This window comes from Canis lupus, chromosome 3 (assembly GCF_003254725.2).
Source record: "Canis lupus dingo isolate Sandy chromosome 3, ASM325472v2, whole genome shotgun sequence".
NCBI classification, from domain to species: domain Eukaryota; kingdom Metazoa; phylum Chordata; class Mammalia; order Carnivora; family Canidae; genus Canis; species Canis lupus.
Genome location: NC_064245.1, coordinates 55,565,633 through 55,590,633, shown reverse-complemented (window position 1 = coordinate 55,590,633; position 25,001 = coordinate 55,565,633). Strand labels below are relative to the sequence as shown.

General features: G+C 36.4%; 1 protein-coding gene across 3 annotated transcripts in view; it reads right to left on the bottom strand.

Annotated features, from left to right (window-relative positions):
- The window catches only part of ADAMTSL3 (ADAMTS like 3), a 338,177-nt gene that overhangs the window by 156,421 nt on the left and 156,755 nt on the right, over positions 1–25,001 (bottom strand). For all 3 annotated transcript variants that reach the window (XM_025436861.3, XM_025436862.3, XM_049108513.1), the window contains exon 8: positions 5,760–5,834. In XM_025436861.3, coding sequence (XP_025292646.3) covers positions 5,760–5,834 — 75 coding nt within the window. The remainder of the gene's footprint in view (positions 1–5,759; positions 5,835–25,001) is intronic.

The window sequence follows — 25,001 nt, the reverse complement described above, 5'->3', positions numbered from 1 at the left end:
CTGAAACCTACACTTGATTTGCAGATATTCAGTGGTTCTTTGACCACCTTGAACAAAGGACACAACAGAACCCGAACCCTAGGAAAGGGGATAAAACATAACAAAACCATTTGGTCCTGGGGGCTGCAATCTGCATGCGGCTGTGCTTGGCTGTTTTCCTTTGATTTGCCTCTGCCCCTGGAGCATCTGCAGGAATCCAAGCTCCCTAGACAGACTGTATAACAGGCATTAGGAGACATCCCTGATTATGCCTGACAGGCAGGCTGGGAACTTTGCTGGGAAAATTCAAAGGCTGGACATGAGCTTCTTGATCTGCAGGAGTCATTAGCGGTCGAAGAATACTGCTGGCTACTCTCAGGCACACAAAACCCCAACCACGTTGGCCCTGATCTCCATGACCGCAGTAGGTTTTTGGAAAGTGTGAGATTAAATTCATTTCCTAGTTCCAATGAAGATATAAAACTGAGTGTTATAAAGTGAGCTGTCAGTAAAAATGAGGTGGGAAGCTAGAGATGGTAAGAAGGCCCTACTCTGAGTGGATTATCCCTCTAAAGTAGAGGAGGAGATAGAGTGAGCATTCCGGCAATATCGCAACACAGAGTGAAGCTGGACAAAATCCATCCTCGTGGAAGGCCTGTAAAACACCAAGCTTCTAGATGGAGGTTCAGCCTGAAATGAGTTGACTAAGTTCAAATGATGTGCTGTGCTGGGGTAGTGATGGCTTCAGCACGGTGCTAGCCTTCTGGACCCCAGCGTCCGAGTGCCGTCGGGCTGCAGACAGCAGGGGTATTAGAATCTGGAGAATCAGGGAGGAAGGGAAGATTAGTAGGACAGCTACCCTCTAAAACCAAAGGCCAGCATTTCTGTTAGTCTGGTCCTGGTGTTTTGTCTTTTGGTGTCAAGTCTATTCCATTGGACAGCATCCAAGACCTTTAATGGCAAGGACGTGAGAACTCAAGCAGCAAAGTCAGTTGTCAAGTGCATGTGAATTATCCAAGCCACTCTTTTCCTCCATTGAACCATATGCTTATGATAAAATGTCTTCACTGCAATTCTTTCAAAAGGCTTCCAGCTCTAAAGGTCACAAACACCATTTGCATACATAGAAGGTAGAAGGCAGGTGCTCTGACCTCTAACTGAGTCAAGAAATGGGCGAATAAAGACAGGGGAAGTGATCTTATGAGGGTAGAGTTCATTGATACAAACGACTTTGATCATTGCATTGACAAAGTAACTGTGATGGATCCCCAGGTGAGATGGAGGTCAATGTAGTTTTTCAAAAGTTGTCATTTTTGCTGATGGCAAATCTGCCTCCCCTTAGTGACTATGCCTCTTAAAATAAATAACAGAATAAGGGTTTGTAAAAACCAACAATACAGATGATGCACTGACTTATAAATACACATTTTAAGTTTTGTTAATTTCTAGCATTCCACTGTATTTGACTGCAGCCCTATGTCATGCTAATATATAATTCATGGCTCATGAGACTTATACACATACGGTCCCTGAACTCTCAGAGCTTTCCCTTTCCCCTCTGGTTCTGCAGCAAGAGACCTCATGCTGGGTGGAGCCCCCAAAAAGTCTATTAAAATACCCATCACTGGGAAGCAGACGGTATGGCCCTTCATCTCTGCTGTCCACTGCCAATTTCTTTCCCCTCTTCAGCCTTAAAATGGTAAATGGTGGGGGGGTCGCAGAGTACGGTCAAGAAAGACATAGTATATGGCCTCGACCAGATAAAAGTAGAATCAGAAGTCAGAATCCTCCTAAATCTCCCAAATCTTCACAACTCAAGTCTATAATGGTGCCTTTAAATATTTTGGTCCATCCCATCTTTAAAGATGATGAAAGCTTTTGCTGCTTCTAGAGGGAAGGGTGTGTATAGAGAAGTACCAGTCCAGGCTTCCTTCAAAAGAGACAGCCTCCTGCTCACCATCCCCAAAAGGTCTCCTTACATTCTAAGGCCATAAAAGTATTGTTAGGTAAATGTAAGGAATGTTCAGCACAGGTAAGTCAGTTATAAATACACCAACTTAGGCTTAGAGTGTGGTATTTTACAGCACATGGGCACATCATCCAACATCCGTGTCCTTTGGTCATTATGCATCTATGTTTATGTTTTTAGAGTTGACCCTTCGAACAACATGGATTTGAACTCTGCAGATGCACAGATACAGGGATATCCTTCCTTCCTAAAACAGTCCAGTACTGTAAATGTATTTTCTCTTCCTTATGACTTAATCAGATTCCCTTCTCTCTAGCTTACTTTATTGTAAGAATACTATATCTAATACAAATAATATAAAAAATGTGTCAACTGCTTATGTTGTCAGCAGGCCTTCTGCTCAATAGCAGGCTGTTAGCAGTTAAGTTCTGGGGGGAGTCCAAAGTGTTACACATATTCTCCACTGTATAGCAGTTGGTGCCCCTAACCCCCACATTGTTCAAGGGTCAGCTGTATATGTCAATGTATGATCATCAACAGGACTTTAGAGGACAAAACAACAACAACATAAATGATTCTTCCTATCAATAATGGAGGTTTTCAGTGTATGGCGTCTTGGCGTCTTGGCTTCTCAAGTCTACTGTTAGTGAAACACATTTAATGCTGAAGTTTTGCTACAATAAAATCTCTTTTGCAGGAATCTTCTTATTGCTTCCATTTTTGAAGTTTTAGAGAAATTTGGAACTATGTAGTTGGGATAATGCTGGGTCTAGGTGTGTGACAGGACTGGAAATTGAGGATCTAAACAACTCTAGGCAAACAGATAAGACAGCCATTCCAGAAAGTGATCTTACCATTGTTGGGTATTCCCAGTTCTTCATGATATAGACTTTTGGAGGGTTGTAATTAATACAGACCTTAAAAATGATTTATTACAGCAAAGTAACCTTTATTTCAAGAATATATCTTTGTTTCAAATAAAAAATTAAGAAAACAGTTGTATAAATCAAGAAAATAAAACCACTTCTATATTTAGGTGTTCAGAAATGTTAACTAATCCTTTGTAAATCCTTTGTAAGTGAAGCCAGTTCTATTCATCAGCAGAGAAGGGTGACTTTCAGAAACCCTCCCAGAGCCAACTGCAAGATGGTTTAGAGGAGAAATATTCCAAGCAATGGTTCTGTCACCTTTGGAGAAATGGGAATGTTTCTGAGCCTTGTTCTTGGAGCAGTGCCAGTTTTGAAATCTAAAGTTATGTTTAATATGCCAGAACATATTTGCATGTAAATGAATATTCTGCCTCCAAGTATTCATCTTTGCTTATTCTGTTTACTGTCTACTTATTCTGGTTTTGCAACTTACAAACCTATTTTTGGAGCTGAAGTTTTGGGAATTGCCGTTAGCATCATGAGAAAATTAGGTCCAGTCACTGAATATTTTTTAAACATCCCTTTGATATGCCATAAAATTCACATGCCATGAAATTCACCCATTTATAACATAGTTTAACGATTTCAGTATATTCACAGAGTTGTGAAAACATCACCATGATCTAAGTTTAGAATATTTTTGTCATCCCCAAAAGAAACTCTATACCCACTAGCAGTCATGCCCTCATGTCCCCATCAACCCGACATCCCCCAGCCCCAGACAACCACCAATCCACCTTCTGTCGCCATAGATTAGCTTATTCTGGACATTTTATATAAATGGAATCATATGTGGCCTTTTGCAACTGGCTTCTTTCACTCAGCTGTGCGTTTTCAAGGACCATCCATGTGGTAGCATGTGTCAGGGCTTCATTCTCTGTTATAGCTAAATAATATTCTACATATGCCACATTTTATTTATCCATCCATCAGCTGATGGACATTTGGATTATTTTTACTTCATGGTTATTATGAGTAACTCTACTATTAATATTCATCACCTTGTACTTCTGAATCCCAAACTGTATATTCCAATACAATCCTTCAAATGATTCACAAAATTTGGACCTGAATAACCTTTTACCTCTTTTCAAAAATACAGTTCACATTTACAAGGATGAAGATTTACTCTCATCAAGAGCTATAGGCTTTAAGCCATTTTAAAAAGCTTAGAAAATATTTTGATGTTTCCTTACTAAGAAACCCTTGAATACAGTGACCATTTTAGGATTGTAAAGATTTTAGTATTTTAGTTAAAAAAAATTGGTCACACCCTTTTAATCATAATTGATAAAATAAAGTTAAGGGTTAAAAAAAAAAAGACTTTCAAACAGTCATTCACCCTTATAGCTCCAATATCTTTGGATATTGGAAGCAAGATTTTCTCTTGCTTTTCTAGTTGCAATAATAATATATTACAGAATTTCTTGTTTTTTTTCAAGATTTTAATCTACTGGGGTGCCTGGGTGGCTCAGCAGTTGAGTGTCTGCCTTCAGCTCAGGGTGTGATCCTGGTTTTCTGGGATCAGGCTCCCTGCATGGAGCCTGCTTCTCCCTCTCCCTCTGCCTCTGTCTCTGCCTCTGCCTCTCTCTCTCTCTCTGTCTCTCATGAATAAATAAATAAAATCTTTTTTAAAAAAGATTTTTATCTACATTGTTGGTGATCTTAAACATTTTTACTTAAACATTTTGACATAGACTTTTATTTAATTTTTTAAAAATTTTTATTCATTTATGATAGTCACACACAGAGAGAGAGAGAGAGATTGGCAGAGACATAGGCAGAGGGAGAAGCAGGCTCCATGCACCGGGAGCCCGACGTGGGATTCAATCCCGGGTCTCCAGGATCGCGCCCTGGGCCAAAGGCAGGCGCTAAACCGCTGCGCCACCCAGGGTTCCCGACATAGACTTTTCTTAAAGAATATTTCTAGTTGGAATATTACTACTGAATTCAACATATGCAAATACACACACACATACATGCTCATGCATGCACACACACACACACACTTAAAATTTACCAAAAACACAAGATGTTTGTTGCCCAGAGAAAATTGTATGAGTCAAAAATCTAGGATGATGGCTCAGGAAAAAATAAAAGGCAAACTATGTAGCACTTTTATCCAGTGGACCTTGATTTGTATAGCTTTAAAATAGTTATAAGTATTGTTTTGTACTTTTATGGAAAGAGACGGCTGAACTCAGTAAGCTTCCTCAAGGCCAGGGAGCCAGTCTTGGCAGAGACGCATTCTCCCCTGAAAGAGACTAAGAAAGTCCTGTCTCTGGCCACAAGAAGACCTTGGGAAAGAAGCAGACAAACTCTGTTATTTCCTGTTCTATTAGGTCCTAAGAGACCAAAAACAAAGAAGAGATGCCATCTGACTTTGGCCAAAGAAACAATATAGTGGCAGTCTTCTATCATTTCAAACTCAATATTCTGGGAAAACAGTATTTCTTTTTGCTGCCCCTGCGCCTGAAGTTGTGATGTGCTGGCAACAAAGCTTATACTTTTCAGCTATAATCACTGATATGGTTTGGTGTTTCAAAAAAAATTTCTTTTGTCCCACACTTTTGAAATCTCTAGAAAACTCTTGAACCCTATTCTGCTCTCCACATAAAGATAGTTTATTTCCCATACAACCTGATTTCCTCTCCCATGAGGAGGTTAATCCTGAACTGATTTATTTCCAAACACTGGGGCATGAGAATAGAAAAGTTCAAGGTATTGATCATTCCCTAGTGATACAGATGATTTCAGAGTGGTCAGCAAAATCCTTGAGATATTTTTCTATCTACTCATTAACACAAAGAAAGGGCTTTTTTTTTTTTTGGCTAAATAAACTATCAGAAATTAAAAATATGTTAGGATTAAATTGTACTTACAAAGATGTGCTGGTCCTTTCACTGTAATTCTTACACTTCGACTTCCCAGAGGAACAGCAATTACATTTTCTTCCCCTAGGAAAGAACGCAAGGCAAATGTAAAACTTGTGCACAAAAGGCCTATCAAGATAAGTAAGTCAATCAAAACCGGAGGCATTTGTAAAGGGCTTTTTAACTACACTTCCATCTTACAGTCAAGAAATCTCTGGAAAGCACCTACTGTTTATAAGGCATATTCATACTACTCATAATTTCATTTTAATGCATTAAAATAAAACATTAAAGAAAAGTTTAAAATGAATGCGCTGGCCTACCACCTCATCTGCCTTAATCCCTCATCCACCTGCTTTGATGGGGGTGGGTCAAAGTAGGTCCCTCAGGATGAGTCTGGCAACACCCATTCACTTAAGGCTGCTTTACCCTACATGAAGGTAGAGTTGAGTAGTTGTAACCAAGACAACATGGCTCACAAAGTCTAACCTATTTACTAACTAGTCAAGGCTCATATATAGAATTTTACTCAAGTAGTCCTTGATTTGAACATTAAGCCTGTTTCTAAATGGTATTAGCATATTATCATAATATGGATTACATCAAGTAGATGTTTTTGTTTGTTTAACTTATAGAGAACAATTTTTTTGGATAAATTCTTGGGTGAAATTGTTGGATCAAAGGATGTTACTGTTTGCTGACTTATCTGTAAGTTTTTATTAGATGAAAATATCTGTTTACTATTGAAAATTTTAAAATGCAAATAAGCAAGAAGAGAAAATAAAACTTTCTAATCTTGCTACACAGAGATCATCACTTCTAACACATGGATAATAATTCTTTCCATATTTTCTGTTTGTTCCTAACATACATACATGCAATAAACAAAACAAGACAATGAACACTATTTAAATGTCCATCATTGTGGGAGAGATGAAACAATGATCTACCTATATTAAGAAATACTTTAGGGCAGCCCTGGTGGCTCAGCGGTTTAGCGCCGCCTGCAGCCCAGGGCCTGATCCTGGAGACCCAGGATCGAATCCCATGTCGGGCTCCCTGCGTGAAGCCTGCTTCTCCCTCTGCCTGTGTCTCTGCCTCTCTCTCTCCTCTCTGTGTATTCTCATGAATAAATAAATAAAATCTTTAAAAAAAAAAAAAAAGAAATACTTTACTAGTGATAAAATACTTTACTAGTGATATACTAGTTTATATAATGATAATAAACTATAGGACTTGATGTGGAAAGAAAGCTAACATATGTACTGATGAATAAAAAAGGAAGTTAAAAGATAATATATATAGGCAATTATTTCTTGGATATAACACCAAAAGCACAGGCAACAAGTGAAAAAAATAAATAAACTAGACTACATCACAAACTTTTGTGCATCATAGGATACTCAGCAGAGTAAAAAAGCAACCTATGGAATGGGAGAAAATATTTACAAATCACATATCAGATAAAGGGTGAATATCCAGAACATATAAAGAACTTGTACAACTCAACAATAACAACAAATGATCCAAAGTAAAAATGGGCAAAGGACTTGAACAGACATTTCTCTAAACAGAATATACAAATGGTCAATAAGTGCATAAAAACATTCTGAACATCACTAGTCTTCAGGGAAATGCAAATCAAAAACATAATAATGAGATCCTATTTCACATCCATTAGGCTGGCCATTATTAAAAAAAAAAAACAGAAAATAATCCTCAGAATGAGGAAAAATTGGAATGCTGTGAACCACTGGTGAGAATATATAAAATTGTTCAGCCACTATGGAAAACAGTTTCTCAAAATATTATATACAGAATTACCATATGATTCATCAATTCCACATCTGAGTTTATACCCAAAAGAATTGAAAGCAGGGATTCAAACAGATATTTGTACACCCGTGTTCAAAGCATTATTTACAATAGTCAAAAGGTGGAAGCAACCCAAGTGTCCATCAACAGAGGAGTGGAAAGCTATTATGTGGTACATACATACAATGGAATATTATTAAGCCTTAAAAAAGGACAATTCTGACACATGCTATGTAACATGGACGAACCATGAAGATGTTATGCTAAGTGAAATAAGTCCATCACAAAAGGATAAATACTGTATAATTCCATTTGTATGAGTAGTAAAGTTCACAGAGACACAAAGTAGAACAGTGATAGAGGTAGGAGACAATGGAGAGTTTTTGTTTAGTTGGTATCGACTTTCAGTTTTACAAGACAAAAAAAGCTAGAGACAGATTGTGGTAATGGTTGTATACCAATGTGAATGTATTTAATGCTACTGAACTTAAAAATTATTAACATGGTAAACTGTATGTTATGTATATTTTACCACATTAAAAATGCATGAGGTATAAACTCATTGTGAAGTACATGTGTTTAAGTATTGCATTTTCATTTATGTTATCTATAGCAATATATACAATATATAATACATCATATTGTGTGTAAATGCATACAATAACAGTGTATACACATAATATGAAAATGCATAGCACTGTGCAAGTGCATGTTAGTAAATAACAGACTGCAATTTTAATTTTTTAATTTTTTAAATTCATGGAAGAGTTTTCACCAAGCCTTTGACACTGGTTACCTCTAGGGAAAGAAATGAAAGTTCCAGGAATGAGTGAAGAAGAACATAGTTCTATATTTTTAGTTTTGTATAGTGACAATGTAGTGATGAGTTACTTTTCAAATGCAGTATTAAAAAGCTAAAAACATTTTTTACAAAAAAAAAAAAAGATAGAAAGTGAAAACAAATGACCAGGGCCCAAAAGTTTTACTGGGAGAGTTTGCAAAACCTCAAGTAAACAGGTAAGTGCATAAAAAGAAGACTGAAAGGTCCTTGGTAATGTAACTAAAATAATTCAGATACTCAAACCAAACATCGCACAAAAATAAACACATGAACCACATCTTAATTATGACTATGGATGTATAAAAACAATAAATAAAATAAAGCAAATTAATTCCAGAATTCTATCATAAGGATTATACATCATGAGCAAACAGAATATATCCTAAAAATGAATTACTGACTTAACATAAAACTTATTAATGTAACTGGTTATATCAACATATCAAAGAAGGTGCACATCATGATCATTTAAATGAATATAAAAATGTGTCTGATATAATTCAGCATATGATAAGATTCCTATTAAAGCTAGGGATACAATAGAAAGAAATATCCTCAATTTGATAAAGAATCAAAAGCCATGAGCAGATTTAATGGTGAAACATCAGAATTACTTGCATCATAGTAATAAAACAAGGATTATTACCACCATCTTTTCCACAGTTTTCTGGAGATCCTTATCCCAGTCAATGTAATTAGAAAATAAATAATTTATAGGAATATATGTTAGAAAGAAACACTTTTAAATACCATTATTTGCAGGCTGTCAAATAAAACTTCAAGAAGAAAAAATCAATTACAGGCCAATATCCCTGATGAATATAGATGCAAAAATTCTCAAAAAAAATATCAGCAAGCCAAACTCAGTAGCACATTAAAATGATCATTCACCATAATCCTGTATTTCACAGGATACAAGAATGGTTCAACATACATAAATCAATCAATGTGCTACATCACATTAATAAAATGAAAGAAAAGAATCCTATGATTATCTCAATACAAACAGAAAAAGCATTTGACAAACTTCAACATCCACTCATTATATATAAAAAAAAACATCTTAGCAAATTAGGCATAGAAGGAACATACTGCAACATATTAAAGGCAATATATGACAAGCCCACAGCTAGCATCATACTCAATGGTAAAAGGTTGAAAGCTTTTCCTCTAAGAACAGGAACAAGACAAAGATGCCCATTCTCACCTCTCCTATTCAGCACAGTACTGGAAGTCCTAGATAGAGCAGTAAAGCAAGAAAAAGAAATAAAAGGTATCAGAATTTGAAAAGAAGTAAAATTGTCTCTACAAATGACATGATTTTGCATAAAATTGCCCCTTGAACAATGCATAAGAGCATCAACCACTCATGCCATCAAAAATCTGCATATAACTTCCCCTAAAACTTAACTGCCACTAGCCTGCTATTGATCAGAAGCCTTACATATAACATAAACAGTTGATGAATACATATTTTGTATAAGCATTATACATTGTATTCTTACAATAAAGTAAGCTAAAGAAAAGAAAATGTTTTCGAGAAAGTCATAGGAAAAATACATTTATAGTACTGGACTGTATTTATCAAAAATAAAAATCCACATATAAGTGGATCCATACAGTTCAAACCCATTGTTGTTCATGAATCACCCATATCAAAAATCCCAAAGATTTTACATACAATTAACATACAAAAATCAGCAGCATTTCTGTACACCAACAATAAATCTTCTGGAAAAAAATAAAGAAATTGATGCCATTTACAATAGCATCAAAAATAATATTAGGAATAAATTTAACTAAGGAAGTGAAAAATCTCTGAAAACTGCAAGACAGTAATGAAAGAAATGGAAGAAGATACATATAAAAGTAAGAGTATCTTATGTTCGTAGATTGGAAGAATTAATATTGTTAAAATGTCATTACTACCAAAGGCCATCTACAGATTTGATCCAATCCCTATTAAGATTCCACTAGCATTTTTTACAGAAGTAGGAAAAAATATTCCTAAAATTTACATGGAACCAGAAGAGACCCCAAATAGCCAAAGAAATTCTGAGAAGGAAGAACAAAGCAGGAGGCATCAAACTTCCTATTTTCAAGCTATACTTTAAAAAACGCAGTTACTAAAACATTATGGTATGTTGGGGCACCTGGGTGGCAAAGTCGTCTGAGTGTCCAACTCTTGGTTTCAGCTCAGGAGTGATCACAGGATTATGAGATCAAGCTCCTGTCCCCACTGGGCTCTGTGCTCAGCAGAGAGTCTGCTTAAGATTCTCTCTCCCTCTGCCTCTCCCCCCATGCTCTCTTACTCCCTCTCTCTCAAATAAATAAATCTTATTTAATAAAACAGTGTGGTATGTCATAACAAAAAAATAGACCAATGGAGAAGTATCAATAGCTCAGAAATAAACCCAAGTACATACAGTCAAGTAGTATTTGACAAGGGAGCAAAGAATACTCAATGGAGAAAAGGCAGTCTCTTTAATAAATATGCTAAAATAATTGGATTTTCACACTGAAAAGAATGAAACTGGATCCATATTTTACACCACTCACAAAAATTAACTTGAAATGGATTAAAGACTCAAGTGTAAGATCTGAAACCATGAGACTCCTAGAAGAAAACACAGGACTACATGCTCCTTGACATGCATCTTGGTAATGATTGTTTTATTTGACACACAAAGCACATGCAACAAAATAAAATATGAACAAAAGGGACTACATCAAACTAAAAAGCTTTTTCACAGCAAAAGAAGCCATCAACAAAGTGAAAAGGCAATCTACGGAATGGGAAAATATATTTGCAAACCATGTACCTGATAAGGGGTTAATATCAAAACTTTATAACAAACTCATGCAACTCAATTGCAAAAACAAACAAATAAACAAAAAAAAAAAAAACAATTTAAAATGGGCAAAAGACCTGAATAGTCATATCTCCAAAGCAGCAATCTGGACAGAATTTATTCAAGAAAAATACTGGGTAAGAACAACAAATTTTATGGCATTTTAAATTGTCTAGTCCCATATCCCCCATTCTCAGCTTCTGCTGTATGCTTGAAAACCAACATCCCATAGTCATTGTGAAAATCAGCGCCTGGAAGATGCTACAGGGGCAGATTATAGTTGGAGCTCCTTCAAAACCCCAATTTTCAACTATCATTATTTAACTTGAATGATGATTCCTTGGAAGACTTCACTTACAAAGCTGTCTTTATTTTACCTATCTAGGAGCTTGCCCAGTGCAAACAGCCTTTTCCTGAGAGGCACTTGTCCAAAACAATCAGAGGCAACTGTTTAACATTGAGGCTGCCCAAAGTGGTAGATAACAGTTGAAGAAAACAATGAGCTATCCAAATAGCTTAAAAGGAAAAGCTGGAGAATAGAGGTGTCCACAGGGGACTTTGAAAAGCTCCAATATACCCCTGGGAATCTAGAAGTCCACACATATATGGAGGGCTGTGTGTATACTCAGAAAAGACCTGAGAAGGCCCCAAATTCTCACCTCTGGCTGACCTTGAGACTTTGCAATAAGCAGGAAATGGAGGCTATAACAGAGTTATCAACTTCCTAGTTGAGTGCTGAACTGTGTCTCAACATGCACACAGAACCCCTCAGCAAGACTTTGGGATTTTAGATATTTTAAGTTTCTATCTAATCATTAGCTGACCACTAAATGAACTGAGCAAAGATTTCAGAAGCTACAGGTGACAATGACTTTACAAAACTGGCTCAAAAGAAGTCACTAAACAAACAGGAGCAACAAACAACAAACTCTGGTCTTTGGGGGGGGGGTTGATTTCCAGATATGCAACATTATATCTAAAATGTCCAGTTTTCAACAAAAAGTTACAAGACCTACAACAGAACAAGAAAGTATGGCTTGTATGCAGGAAAAATAAAAGCAACCAAGAGAAACTATCTCTGAGTAAGCCCAGAGTTGGAATTTTAGACCAAAGTTTTAAATAAGCTATATTAAATATGCTCAAAGAACTAAAGGAAACCATATTTAACCTGAGCAAGTAAACTATAAGATAATATTTATCAGATGATCTGAGAAAAATGAACATAGACTGGATGTTTGACAACATTAAGGGATTAAGTTAAGTTAACACTTTTAGATGTAACACTTTTAGATGTTAACATTAAGTTAACACTTTTAGATGTAATAATGGCTTTGTAATGTTTTTAAAAGAATCTTAATTTAGAAGAATAAAGGTCTTAGATATAAACTTATACTCTAGGCAAATACATACAAAAAATAAAACAGGAGTCATATATGATTGCCAAAGTTTAACTCAAGGCAAAATGCATTAAAAAAAGGAAGATCACTTCATAATAATATAGGAAATAATTCAGCTATCATGACCTTCATAGATGCTTTAGATGGTGGTACTAAAGTATATGAAGCAAAATCTATAGAAAGGAAAGGAAAAAATAAGAGAAAATACCTATTAATTGAAAGATACATCTTTCTGTTCTTGAAGGATATAATATATGAGAAGGTATTTCATAGAAAATTAATTACAAATAACTCCTAAATTTAAGAAAATGCACAAGGTTGTGGGAAATTAATATAAAAATATACCTAAAAGTTTTAATCTATTCTTTTAGCAACTACAAAGACCAACAACACCCTACATTGGAAAACCTGGAGAAAACAGACAGGTGCTAAAACTTTGAGTGGGAGTGTAATTGGCGACATGTTTGTGAAAGGCAATTTGGCAATATCAACCAAAAATTTTAATATGCCTCCCAGTTGATGCTACAATGGACTTTTTAAGAACTTTTCCTACAGAAACAATCTTACAATTGTGCAAAGATAGATGCTTAACATATTTTACATACATAAAATCACAATTATTTACAACATTCACTGCAGCATTTTTGAAATAATGATGGACGCTGGAAACCACACAAACATTTACGAATGGAGGGTTTGTTATGTAAATGTTGACATATTCATCAGAAAGACAGAGGCAGTCTACATATACCAACATAGAAGTAGGTCTACAGTACAGTGTGATGTGACAAATACTATTTAGGATATTAAATATAGCATGTATATCCATAGACACATACAACATTGTGTCACTAGTGCTTCTTTAAGGTTTAGGAATATGAATGATTTTTATGTGTTTGTTGTGAATTTTCTGTAATTTCCAAATTTTATATAATAAAAATGTATTGATTTTATTCTACAATGTTATTTTTAAAAATTGCTCAGTTAATTGTCCAATGGTTTCAGATTTTAAGATGGCATTTATAATATTAGAAGGTGACAAGAATCTCCAAGTAGAGTCAGAGTGACCACAATTCTTAATAAGTTGAGGCTGGCCAACACATTAAGGACAATAACCAAAAATATGCACTTCATTGGTATTATTTTAGATGGAAGAGTCAAAAAATACCATATTGATGAATGACAGAGTATAGACAACTTTTTGACTTTTAATTTTCTTCTGACTTCTCTGTCAAGAAATACTTACATTTAAAAGTAATAAAAACTTATCAAATCACTATGTTGTATACCTAAAATTAGTATAACATTGTGTGTCAACTACACTAGATTTTAAAATAATAAATAAATAGCAAAGTAGCACATTATAAATATCTGAAAAAATCTTGTTCAGAACTCTCTAATAAAATACTGGTAGTGACTATTGTTAACACTGCTGTATGGTCAGATGCAGTGAAACACCGGGACACCTGCACCCCGATGTTTATAGCAGCAATGTCCACAATAGCCAAACTGTGGAAGGAGCCTCGGTGTCCATCAAAAGATGAATGGATAAAGAAGATGTGGTTTATGTATACAATGGAATATTACTCAGCCATTAGAAATGACAAATACCCACCATTTGCTTCAACGTGGATGGAATTGGAGGGTATTACGCTGAGTGAAATAAGTCAATCGGAGAAGGACAAACAGTGTATGGTCTCATTCATTTGGGGAATATAAAAAATAGTGAAAGGGAATAAAAGGGAAGGGAGAAGAAATGTGTGGGAAATATCAGAAAGGGAGACAGAACGTAAAGACTGCTAACTCTGGGAAACGAACTAGGGGTGGTAGAAAGGGAGGTGGGCGGGGGGGGGGGTGACAGGGTGACAGGCACTGAGGGGGGCACTTGATGGGATGAGCACTGGGTGTTATTCTATATGTTGGCAAATCGAACACCAATAAAAAATAAATTTATTTTTAAAAAACTGCTGTATGGTACATTTTGAAAGTGGCTAAAAGAATAGATTCTAAAAATTCTCATCACAAGGCAAAATTTCTTTTCATAATTATATGAAGTGATTGCTGTTAACTAAACTTATTGTAAATAAATAAACTTATTGTAATCATTTTGCAATATATACACATGTCAAGTCATTATTCTATACACCCTAAATTGATAGTGTTGTATGTCAATTATATCTCAATAAAACTGGAAAAATAAAAGTAAAGTTGATAAAAAATAAAGAAACCATAAAAGTAAACTTTAAATAGGCCCACAGGTGGGAGAGTTTCACTTTTTCTGCAGTCTATATTTTCAAAATTCTCTGCAATGAAAAGGGCCTGAAAGCAAGATTACCCAGGAACAATAAGTATTACCTACATCTTGGGATCTATCTATCTATCTATCTATCTATCTATCTATCTATCTATCTTACGTCTTGGGTTTTAAATACCATTTCCCAGTAAAAAGAAAAGGTCTGGAGGAGGGAAAAACTCCAGGTGAGCCTTTTAGAAACCAAGGCAGTGTTTAAATTCTGATGGAATTAAAAAAAAAATCTGATGGAATTATGTCAAAAGGAGTCAGCTTAAAGTTCTCCCACTGGACACATTTTGGACAATTTGAGACCCCAAATGAATATTGCCTATAATATTATAAAACACTGAATGAATAAAAATTCCTGAATGCAGAGTGAGAAATGAAAAATAGGAAGGGGGGTCTTCTTTACAAAAGAAAGTCTGCAGAACACGAGAGACTCCTAACTCTGGGAAACGAAAAAGGGGTAGAGGAAGGGGAGGTGGGCAGGGAGGATGGGGTGACTGGGTGATGAGCACTAAGGGGGGCACTTGATGGGATGAGCACTGGGTTTTATGCTATATGTTGGCAAATCAAACTCTAGTAAAAAATATATACAAAATAAAAAACAAAAGAATGTCTGCAAGTAAATGTAGATGTAATGACAGGGTTAGAACATCGCCATTTGTAACCAACCCCCAGTGTAAGTACTATTTCAAGCAAGGATCAACAGTGGATGCTAAACTCATGGTGTATAAAATTGTTGCAAGATGGAATATTTATACCTTGTCAAGAGAACATCCTGAAGATTTCTTACTGGGAAACATGGATCTATGTCACCACCTTAGAAAAGTGATCAAACTCAGAATTACTAATATTGGGACAGGCTGATATCATGGGCTTCCCAATATGATGCAATGTAAACCACACAGTATCATATCGATATGTTCCTCCAATTTTAATCAAGCTGCAGCCCTCACTGTTTGGTTTACAGGAGATACATGAGGGAGATCAACAGATTAAATGACTATCAGGCAAATCCAGAATATGGGAAATTCTATAAGACGACTGGGGTAAACTCTTTCAAAACTTAGTATCATGAAAAAAAGTGGTCTAGAAAGGGAAACTACAAACACAGAACTACTAAATACAATAAATGATCTTTGGATCAAGGGAAAAAAACTATAAAAGATATTATTGGAACAATATGAGAAATTTATAAATGGCTTGGATATCAGATAACATTTTAACATGATAAATATTTTTCAAATATAATAATGAGATGGTATTATTAAGAACAAGTTCCTTATTTTTAGGAGGGTGATAATATATTTATAAGTAACTGTAATGTCTTTTTTAAAAAATAAATTTATTTTTTATTGGTGTTCAATTTACCAACATACAGAATAACACCCAGTGCTCATCCCATCAAGTGCCCCCCTCAGTGCCTGTCACCCATTCACCCCCACCCCCCACCCTCCTCCCCTTCCACCACCCTTAGTTCGTTTCCCAGAGTTAGGAGTCTTTATGTTCTGTCTCCCTTTCTGATATTTCCCACACATTTCTTCTCCCTTCCCTTATATTCCCTTTCACTATTATTTATATTCCCCAAATGAATGAGACCATATAATGTTTGTCCTTCTCCAATTGACTTACTTCACTCAGCATAATACCCTCCAGTTCCATCCACGTTGAAGCAAATGGTGGGTATTTGTCATTTCTAATGGCTGAGTAATATTCCATTGTATACATAAACCACATCTTCTTTATCCATTCATCTTTTGATGGACACTGAGGCTCCTTCCACAGTTTGGCTATTGTGGACATTGCTGCTATAAACATTTTCATTTTCAATACTTTTTCATTTTATCATATTTGTTATAATGGTCTACGATCAATGATTATGACTCACTAAAGGCATTTTTAGCAATAAAGTATTTTTAATTAAGGTATATACATTTTTTATATATGCTATTGCACACTTCATAGACTACAGTATAAATGTAAATATAATTTTGATATGCACTGAGAAACCAAAACTTCATTTGGCTCACTTTATTGTGATATTCACTTTATCACAGTGGTCTGGAGCTAAACCTCCAATATCTCCTAGGGGTGCCTATATTCAAAAGTTAATAGCTTTCAGAAATACCAACAATAATCAGCAAACACACTGATAGAAAATGTCTCATTTACAATGACAAGAAAAAAAAGATGGAATACCTTGGAATAAACTTTAAGAATGAGCATGACCTACAAAAAGAAAATATTACATCTCCCTTTAGACATAAAAATGCCTTGAGAAAATGAAAAGATTAATTCATTTGACATAAAAATTAAATATAAAATTGTCCAAGATAGAAAAATCATAATTATGTACACTTTTGTTAATATATAAAAAGTGCTTATAAATGAATAAGAAAAAACAAACATACATTAACAAGAAAATTGGCCAAATGCTTGAAAAATAGTTCAAAGGAAAAAGGACTAAAATGACAAGAAGCTCATGAGAAGATGCTTAACTCATTGGTTTTCACAGAAATGCAGATTAAAAACAAGATACATTTCACTTATTCTATTAATAAAAATGAGGGATCCCTGGGTGGCGCAGCGGTTTGGCGCCTTCCCTTGGCCCAGGGCGCGATCCTGGAGACCCGGGATCGAATCCCATGTCGGGCTCCCAGTGCATGGAGCCTGCTTCTCCCTCTGCCTGTGTCTCTGCCTCTCTCTCTCTCTCTCTCTCTGTGACTATCATAAATAAATAAAAAAAAATTAAAAAAAAATTTAATAAAAATGAAATGCTCTCATAAGTTTTAATTTGTGAAGATATCAATAAATCTTATTGGAAGAAAAATTAGCAGTATCTTTAAAAAATAAAACACACAATCAAAGATGTACTTGTACAAATGTGAACAAGCACAGCAAACCTAAGAAAAAACCTAAATGTTCATTAAATATGGGTCTAGTTAAATCATGGCATGTGTTCCTTGGTCAACATTATAAGAAGATAAAGTAGACTTTTCAAAACTAACAGGCAAATGATCTTAGTGATAAAATTAAGTTGTAAAAAATACATGTAATTATCAATTCTGTACAGTCCTCAAATGCGTAAATGTATGGAAGGTCTGTGTTATATTACTCAAACAGGACAAATACTACTCTAGACACACAGCCTAAACACATAAAGATTTTTTAAGAGTGCTAAACCCAAGTTATGTGCCCAAACAGGTTTTCATCAGCTCAGGTAAGCATTCCAATTTACACGCATTTTCAAAACAAATTTTTATTATGCATACAACATGCTATTTGTTTACTGCAGAAAATTTAGTATATCCAGGCAAAGAAAATAAGCATGTCATTAATAAGTCACAACACCAATATGTTATTATATTAGCATGTTTTCTTCTTGGGGTGCAGGGAAATGGTTGAATATGTATAATATAAATTAATAATTTATTATGGTAAAATTAAGGAATGTTTTTGTAAAAACACAAGAAGGTATGACCATGACCTCACAAACTCCAAACCAATTCCATTCTTTAGAGGTATAATTATTAATAGTTGCTTGAATTACAGATATCTACTCTGTGTGTGTGTGTGTGTGTGTGTGTGTGTGTGTGTGTGTTCCAACCATCACCAATGGACAGTTACATACTCAAATGAAACCTCTCCAGCTAGAACCCCTGGCTTTTGATTTTAGTCAGAATGCTCAAATCTGGGAACAAATGTTTTTCTGTGAAGAAGGCAACGAATCCCCGGTTGTTCACAGTATTAACCTTGGAGAGAAATGCACACTGTAGGGCAACTAGGCAAGGCTTGGAATGGGGGGCAAACTATAAGGGACCACTGTTAAGGATTTAATGTCCTTAGAATTATGGGGAAATAAATCTATATTATACAGCATTAAATGTCTTCTCCTCCTAAAGTGCAATCCCCTCCGATCTCTGTAACTCTCACATACAGTTTGATATATCTGTAGAAGTCTCAGTGACACTTTTATAGGGCAGTACCTCCCAGAAGCACCTGGAGAACTTGTTAAAACACAGATTCCTGTTCCACCCACAGAAATCCTGACCCAGAAGTTTGGAGTGGAGTACAAGAACCTGCCCATTTAGCAGCCTCCCAGGAGGTACTGATTCTGCACATGTGTGAGCCCTGTTTTGCATAGCACTGATTCAGAGACGCATAGAGACCGAAAACTCCACATCATAATGACAGTAAGAGAGGACTGTTCCATAGTCATAAACTTGTCAGCATTTCTTCACTGTCCTGCAGGAAATGGCAGAGCTCTGACTCTGACCAGAAGTGCAGCAAGAACTCAAGCAAGATATAGGATTTTGAAGAGGAAGGGGCCGGCAGTACTAAAGTCTTCACAGCAGTAAAAATTGTTAATGGGCTTTGTAAAAGCATCTTCAATTAAGTGGTAGGCACAGAAGGCTGGTGTTTGAAAATAAAATGATCATGAAGGAGTAGAGAGACAGGAAGTACAAACCGTTTTTCTAAAATCTGTCAGTAAAGGTAGGGGAAAGATTAGGGTGGCAGCTAAGGATGCAGAGAATTTAAAATACATATACTTTTATATATAATTCATACACAAGTTTTAAAATTATACTTACTTGACATCACTAATCATCAGGGAAATGCAAATTAAAACCACAGTGAGATATCACCTCACATCTGTCAGAATAAATAAAATCAAAAACAAGAAATAACGAGTGTTAGTGAGGACATGGAGAGAAAGGAACCCTCGCACACTGTTGGTGGGAATGCAAACTGGAGCAGCCACTCGGGAAAACAGTATAAAGGTTCTTCAAAAAGTTAAAAATAGAGCTACCATATAATCCACTAATTCTACTACTGGATATTTACTCAAAAACAATGAAAATACTAATTCAAAAAGATATATGTACCCCTATGTTTACTGCAGCATTATTTACAATAGCCAGGATATAGAATATGGAAGCAAGTGTCCACTGACCAGTGGATAGATAAAGAAGATGTGATATGCATACACACACACACATAAATAAATAAATATATATATATATACATACATACACACAGTGAAATATTATTTGGCCATGAAAAAGAATGAAATCTTACCATTTGCAATTACATGAATGGAGCTAGAGAATATAATGCTAAGTGGAATAAGTCAGAGAAAGATAAATACCATATGGTCTCACTCATATGTGGAATTTAAGAAACAAAACAAAGAAAAAAAGAAAAAAAGAGACCCAGACAAACAACCAACCTAGACTCTTAAGATACAGAGAACACACTGGTGATCTCCAGAGGGGAGATGGGTGGAGGATGGGTGAAATAGGAGATGGGATCAAGAGTATACTTATTGTGATGAACACTGAAAAATATATATCACTATATATCACTATATTGTACAACTGTAACTAGTATAGCACTGTATGTTAATTATACTTGGATAAAAAAAATAATACTTGTATTAAAGATGGAAGAAATCTGGGATCTTTTTTAACCCTGATGAGAAAGGAAGAGAGGGAGAGATGGAGAAGAGAGAGGAGATGATGGGTGGAGTGGGATCTCTGAGGAAGCAGAGGGGCTAGAGTCCAGCACACAGATGGAGAGATTAATTAGCCTTGGAAAGGAAGACAGACACTCATGCCTCTGTTAACAGGGGGGAGCAAGGAATGGCTGTGTGCAGCTGCAGGGCGAGGTCTCTTCTGGTGGTTTCTGTTTTACTAAGATTTTTTTTGCAAATCTTCTTTGGAGTCTAGCACAGAATCAGTTTTTATAAAAGGTCAATAGCTGCTTAAAACGACAGTATATTCTCTCAAAATACAATATTTAGTAATACCTGTTAATGTAACAGTAATTATACTGTGCAGACCCTACATGTAATTTATACTGACTTAAGTGTATCAAAGTTTCTCACAGCAGTTTTACTTCTTTTGATTTCTCCTTATATATTTAGAGGGTTTTTAAAATATATTTTGATGTAATGGTATTTGCATGCAAATTTTTAAGTCTGATTTTTCATTATTGATGGATATAAAATATTCATCTTTGGGGATTTTTTGCCTTTAATTCTACTAGCTCTGATATAAATACTACTATCATGTTTGCTCTGTTACAATGGGCCACTTTTAAATCCCATACAAACAGCCTTTTGGTCAATCCCCTTCAGTTTGGAGCTACCCAGAGTTAGAAGCCATGATGGATGGAGAAACCAGTCATAAATATCATGGGAGCAGGCTGCTACTTGTGCTTCAGGACAGGCTAAATACAGAACACTTAAAGTCTCCTATCACGAGTTTGCAAAAGAGGCCACCAATCAGATCTGATTCCAAGGCTGCTTTAAGATATACCTTCTAGGGCAGCCTGGGTGGGTCAGTGGTTTAGCGCCGCCTTTAGCCCTGAACCTGGTCCTGGAGACCCGGGATCCAGTCCCACGTCGGGCTCCCTGCATGGAGCCTGCTTCTCCCTCTGCCTGTGTCTCTGCCTCTCTCTCTCTCTCTCTCTCTCATAAATAAATAAAATCTTAAAAAAAAAAAAAAGGCTGGGATCCCTGGGTGGCGCAGCGGTTTGGCGCCTGCCTTTGGCCCAGGGCGCGATCCTGGAGACCCGGGATCGAATCCCACATCGGGCTCCCGGTGCATGGAGCCTGCTTCTCCCTCTGCCTGCGTCTCTGCCTCTCTCTCTCTCCTCTCTGTGCATTCTCATAAATAAATAAAAAATCTTAAATAAAAAAAAAAAAAAAAAAAAAAAAAAAAAAAAAAAAAAAAAAGGCATACCTTCTAATGGTGTAGATTCTAATGGTCGAGAACATGGCACATGGAGGAAAGGCTCCTCCTCTGTCCCGTCCTACAATGTTGATGGCAACAGGTCTCTGTCCAGAAACACCCAGATTTGCTGGTGGTGGTGGTGGTAGGTACTGGTTCCAGCTGAACACTTTCAGTGTTTGAATTATTCTAAAACTTTTTAATTGAAGTTTGGTATAAGAGATTCTTGATACTGCTACTCACTGGGCCATTTTCCAGGCCAGGAACTTCTTGTCACATATTAACTGTCATCTGCATTTTTGTTACTGCACAAACTACCAGAAAAGGCAATATGGATGGGTGGTTAAGATCACAAATGCTGGAGCCAGACCTGGGTTGGAATATTGGTGCTGCCACTTGCAACTGCTGCATGACATTAGACAAATTTCTTACCTTCTCTGAGCCTCAGTTACATCTATAAAATGAGGATAATACGTATTCTTGTTTTGAGCGAGTTTTGAGAGAGTTCCACAAGGTAATATATACATAGGGCTTAGAAGAGAACTTAAGCATCAGTAGGGCTGGGTTAGTGTAAGCAAACCAAACTTAAATAAAAATAAATGAAAAAAAAAAAGACTGATGAACCACTGATCTCTACCTCTGAAACCAATAATACATTATATGTTAATTAATTGAATTCAAATAAAATTTAAAATGCAAAAAATAAAAATAAAAAACCTCACTGAGCACCTGCTATGCCCCCCAGCACAATGCCAGGTGACTTGAGATAAATTACCTCTTTAATTCTAATAAAAATCATTTTCTACAAGTAAGAAAACTGGATTTTTTTTCTTTTTCTTTTTCTTTTTAATTTTTTTTCAAGTTTAAATGACTTTCTCAAGTTCACAGAGTTCCAAGGCAGTAGAGCTGAGGCTAGAATCAAAAACTACACTCTTAACCTTAACGTCTACCATGAAACCAGATCATAATTGCATAAACCCAAACTCACTCATCAGAAGTATGTTCATTACGGATTTTCATTTTATGGATTTTACTTGTTTGATTTTGCAATCACTGGGCTGACCTAAGGATCCATTAAATTTGCTTCCATGGACTTCCCTCCCACACATAAATGCTCAAATCCAGCTGTTCGATCATATTTTTTCTATGTCTCATTTCCTGCTGCAGATCAGTTTTGTTAAGTAGCAAGATGTACGGAAGTAAATTGTCCACACAATATCAACTAATCAATAAACATCAGTTTCAGCCCAGAAGGACTGTAATTTATATCAGATTGTTTATTTTTCACTGTAATGTCCAACTAGAACTACAACAATCTAAATATATCCTTTCCATGGTATTACAAAAAAAGAGAAGCTTTACTCTCCCCTTGACAGGCGCATTCCCTCTCTCCCATTCCTGGTTTTTGTTTTTCAATTTTTAAAATTTGGATGTTTTTTTTTTTTTTTTGCTGAATAAAATTTTCTGTCAAGCATTTTTATGCTACTTTTCTGACCCTGCCTCTATCTTCCCCTTCTGTTCTTTCGGTGAAAACATACACACACACACACACACACACACACACCCTCTTCCCCACTCTCCATTCCCAAGGAACAAAGGAGTGTTTTTAAAGAGGAAGGAAGGTATCTCAATAAATGCTAATGTGAATAATAATAACAGCCTTATGGAAATATTGGAAAGAGTACTTATTTTCCTTTAAAATGAGAAAGTGGCTATGAAAGCATTTTGTAAGCTCAGCAACAACAGTGTTTGTGAATGCATTCATGTGCCCATCACCACTTGGTGTCATTTACACTACAAGGAGATAGTCTGTGTGACACCTCACAGAGTAGGGGCTGAGGACTTTTCAAAGTCGGCCACTCAGTTTTGATCAAGTTCACCTGTCACTCTGTGTATGTAGGAGGGGATTGTGGAAGACAAGGGAAGGGAAAGTCAGTGTGTGGAGATACCAGTCCTGCAGCTGGAGGATTGTCTACGCCACCTGTTGTAGCTGGAGGTAGGACAAATGAGACACGCCAATGAGCAAAGACAGGCAAAGTTAAACTCAGAAATTGACAACCACTTCTTAAAAGTAGAGAAGGGACATGTCAGGGACTTGATTTAGTGAGAGCAATCAGTTGCAAGTTGAAAAGTGATTTCTATACCTACATCTGCCCTGCTACAACATCCCCTGGTCCTGCCTCAAGCTAGTTCCATGCTATATCATGAAAGTCTATTATTACTGAATCCATACCTGAGTATCCTCGGCTGCCAGCCCTTGTGTCTATGCAGAAACATCTGCTCCCAGCCTGGAGCTATGTTTCTTTACTGGCCTAAAATGCCTTTTCCTCAGAAGAGCATGGTAATAGGCAGGGTGCCTAAGAATGTACCCTTCTATAGTCATTTCCAGGACTCGCATTGAATGGCATGCAATAGACAGCTTCATTATACACAAGCAGCAAGCAAGAACTGTCTGTCCAGATGTTCCCCAGCATTGCAGTCTAACTTTCTTCTCTGCCCTTTAGAATGCCTCTCAGAAATCAAGAGCCTTATGAGGATTAAATGTTCCTTTGCCTTCTGACTCTACAGTGGGATGGATGCAGGGGTTCAGAACATGTTACCTCAAGTATGTCACTTTGGTATATTGATTATTTTGAATTAAAAGTACTTGAGAAATAGCAGGTGCAGGAAGGACACACTGCCCCTCCTTTGTCCACTTGAGAGGAGAAGGTAAATCTCCTGTGAGAAAGGCACCCTCCTCATACCAGGGGTGGGGTGGAAGTAGAAGGCATTTTTGTCATCACCATACACAAGGAATTTAGAGCCAAGAAGGCTTCATGAATTTGATCAAGTTCTACGCTACTACGTCACAATTTACTACCCACAGCCCAAACCCTTTGTCTTGTCAATTGTTCACAAATTTATCATTCCTTTGTTTAAAAGGTATAAAAGCTTCCTGCTCTGGCCACTTCTTTGAGTCTCGTATCTCTGTGGGGCTCCCATACTTATGTACATAATTTTCTTTTTCTCCTGCTAATCCGTCTCATCACTGGGGGCTGCCAGCCAAGAACTGAGAAGGGTAGGGGGGAAATGGTCTCTCCTCCACTACAGAGCCATCAGAGGCTGAAAAGCAGAGGTATTAACCAAAGGCACATATCAGAGTCATCCGGAACATTTGGTGACATAATTGTCCAGATTTACATCCCAAAATTCCAGGGTAGGGCTTGAGGACTAGAACACAGAACACATTCTCTAGATGGTCCTGATGTGCAGGCTGGGTTAGGAAGCATAGGGCCAGCCTATGAGACAGGGAGCCAGGGGCTGGCTGGTTGAGGCA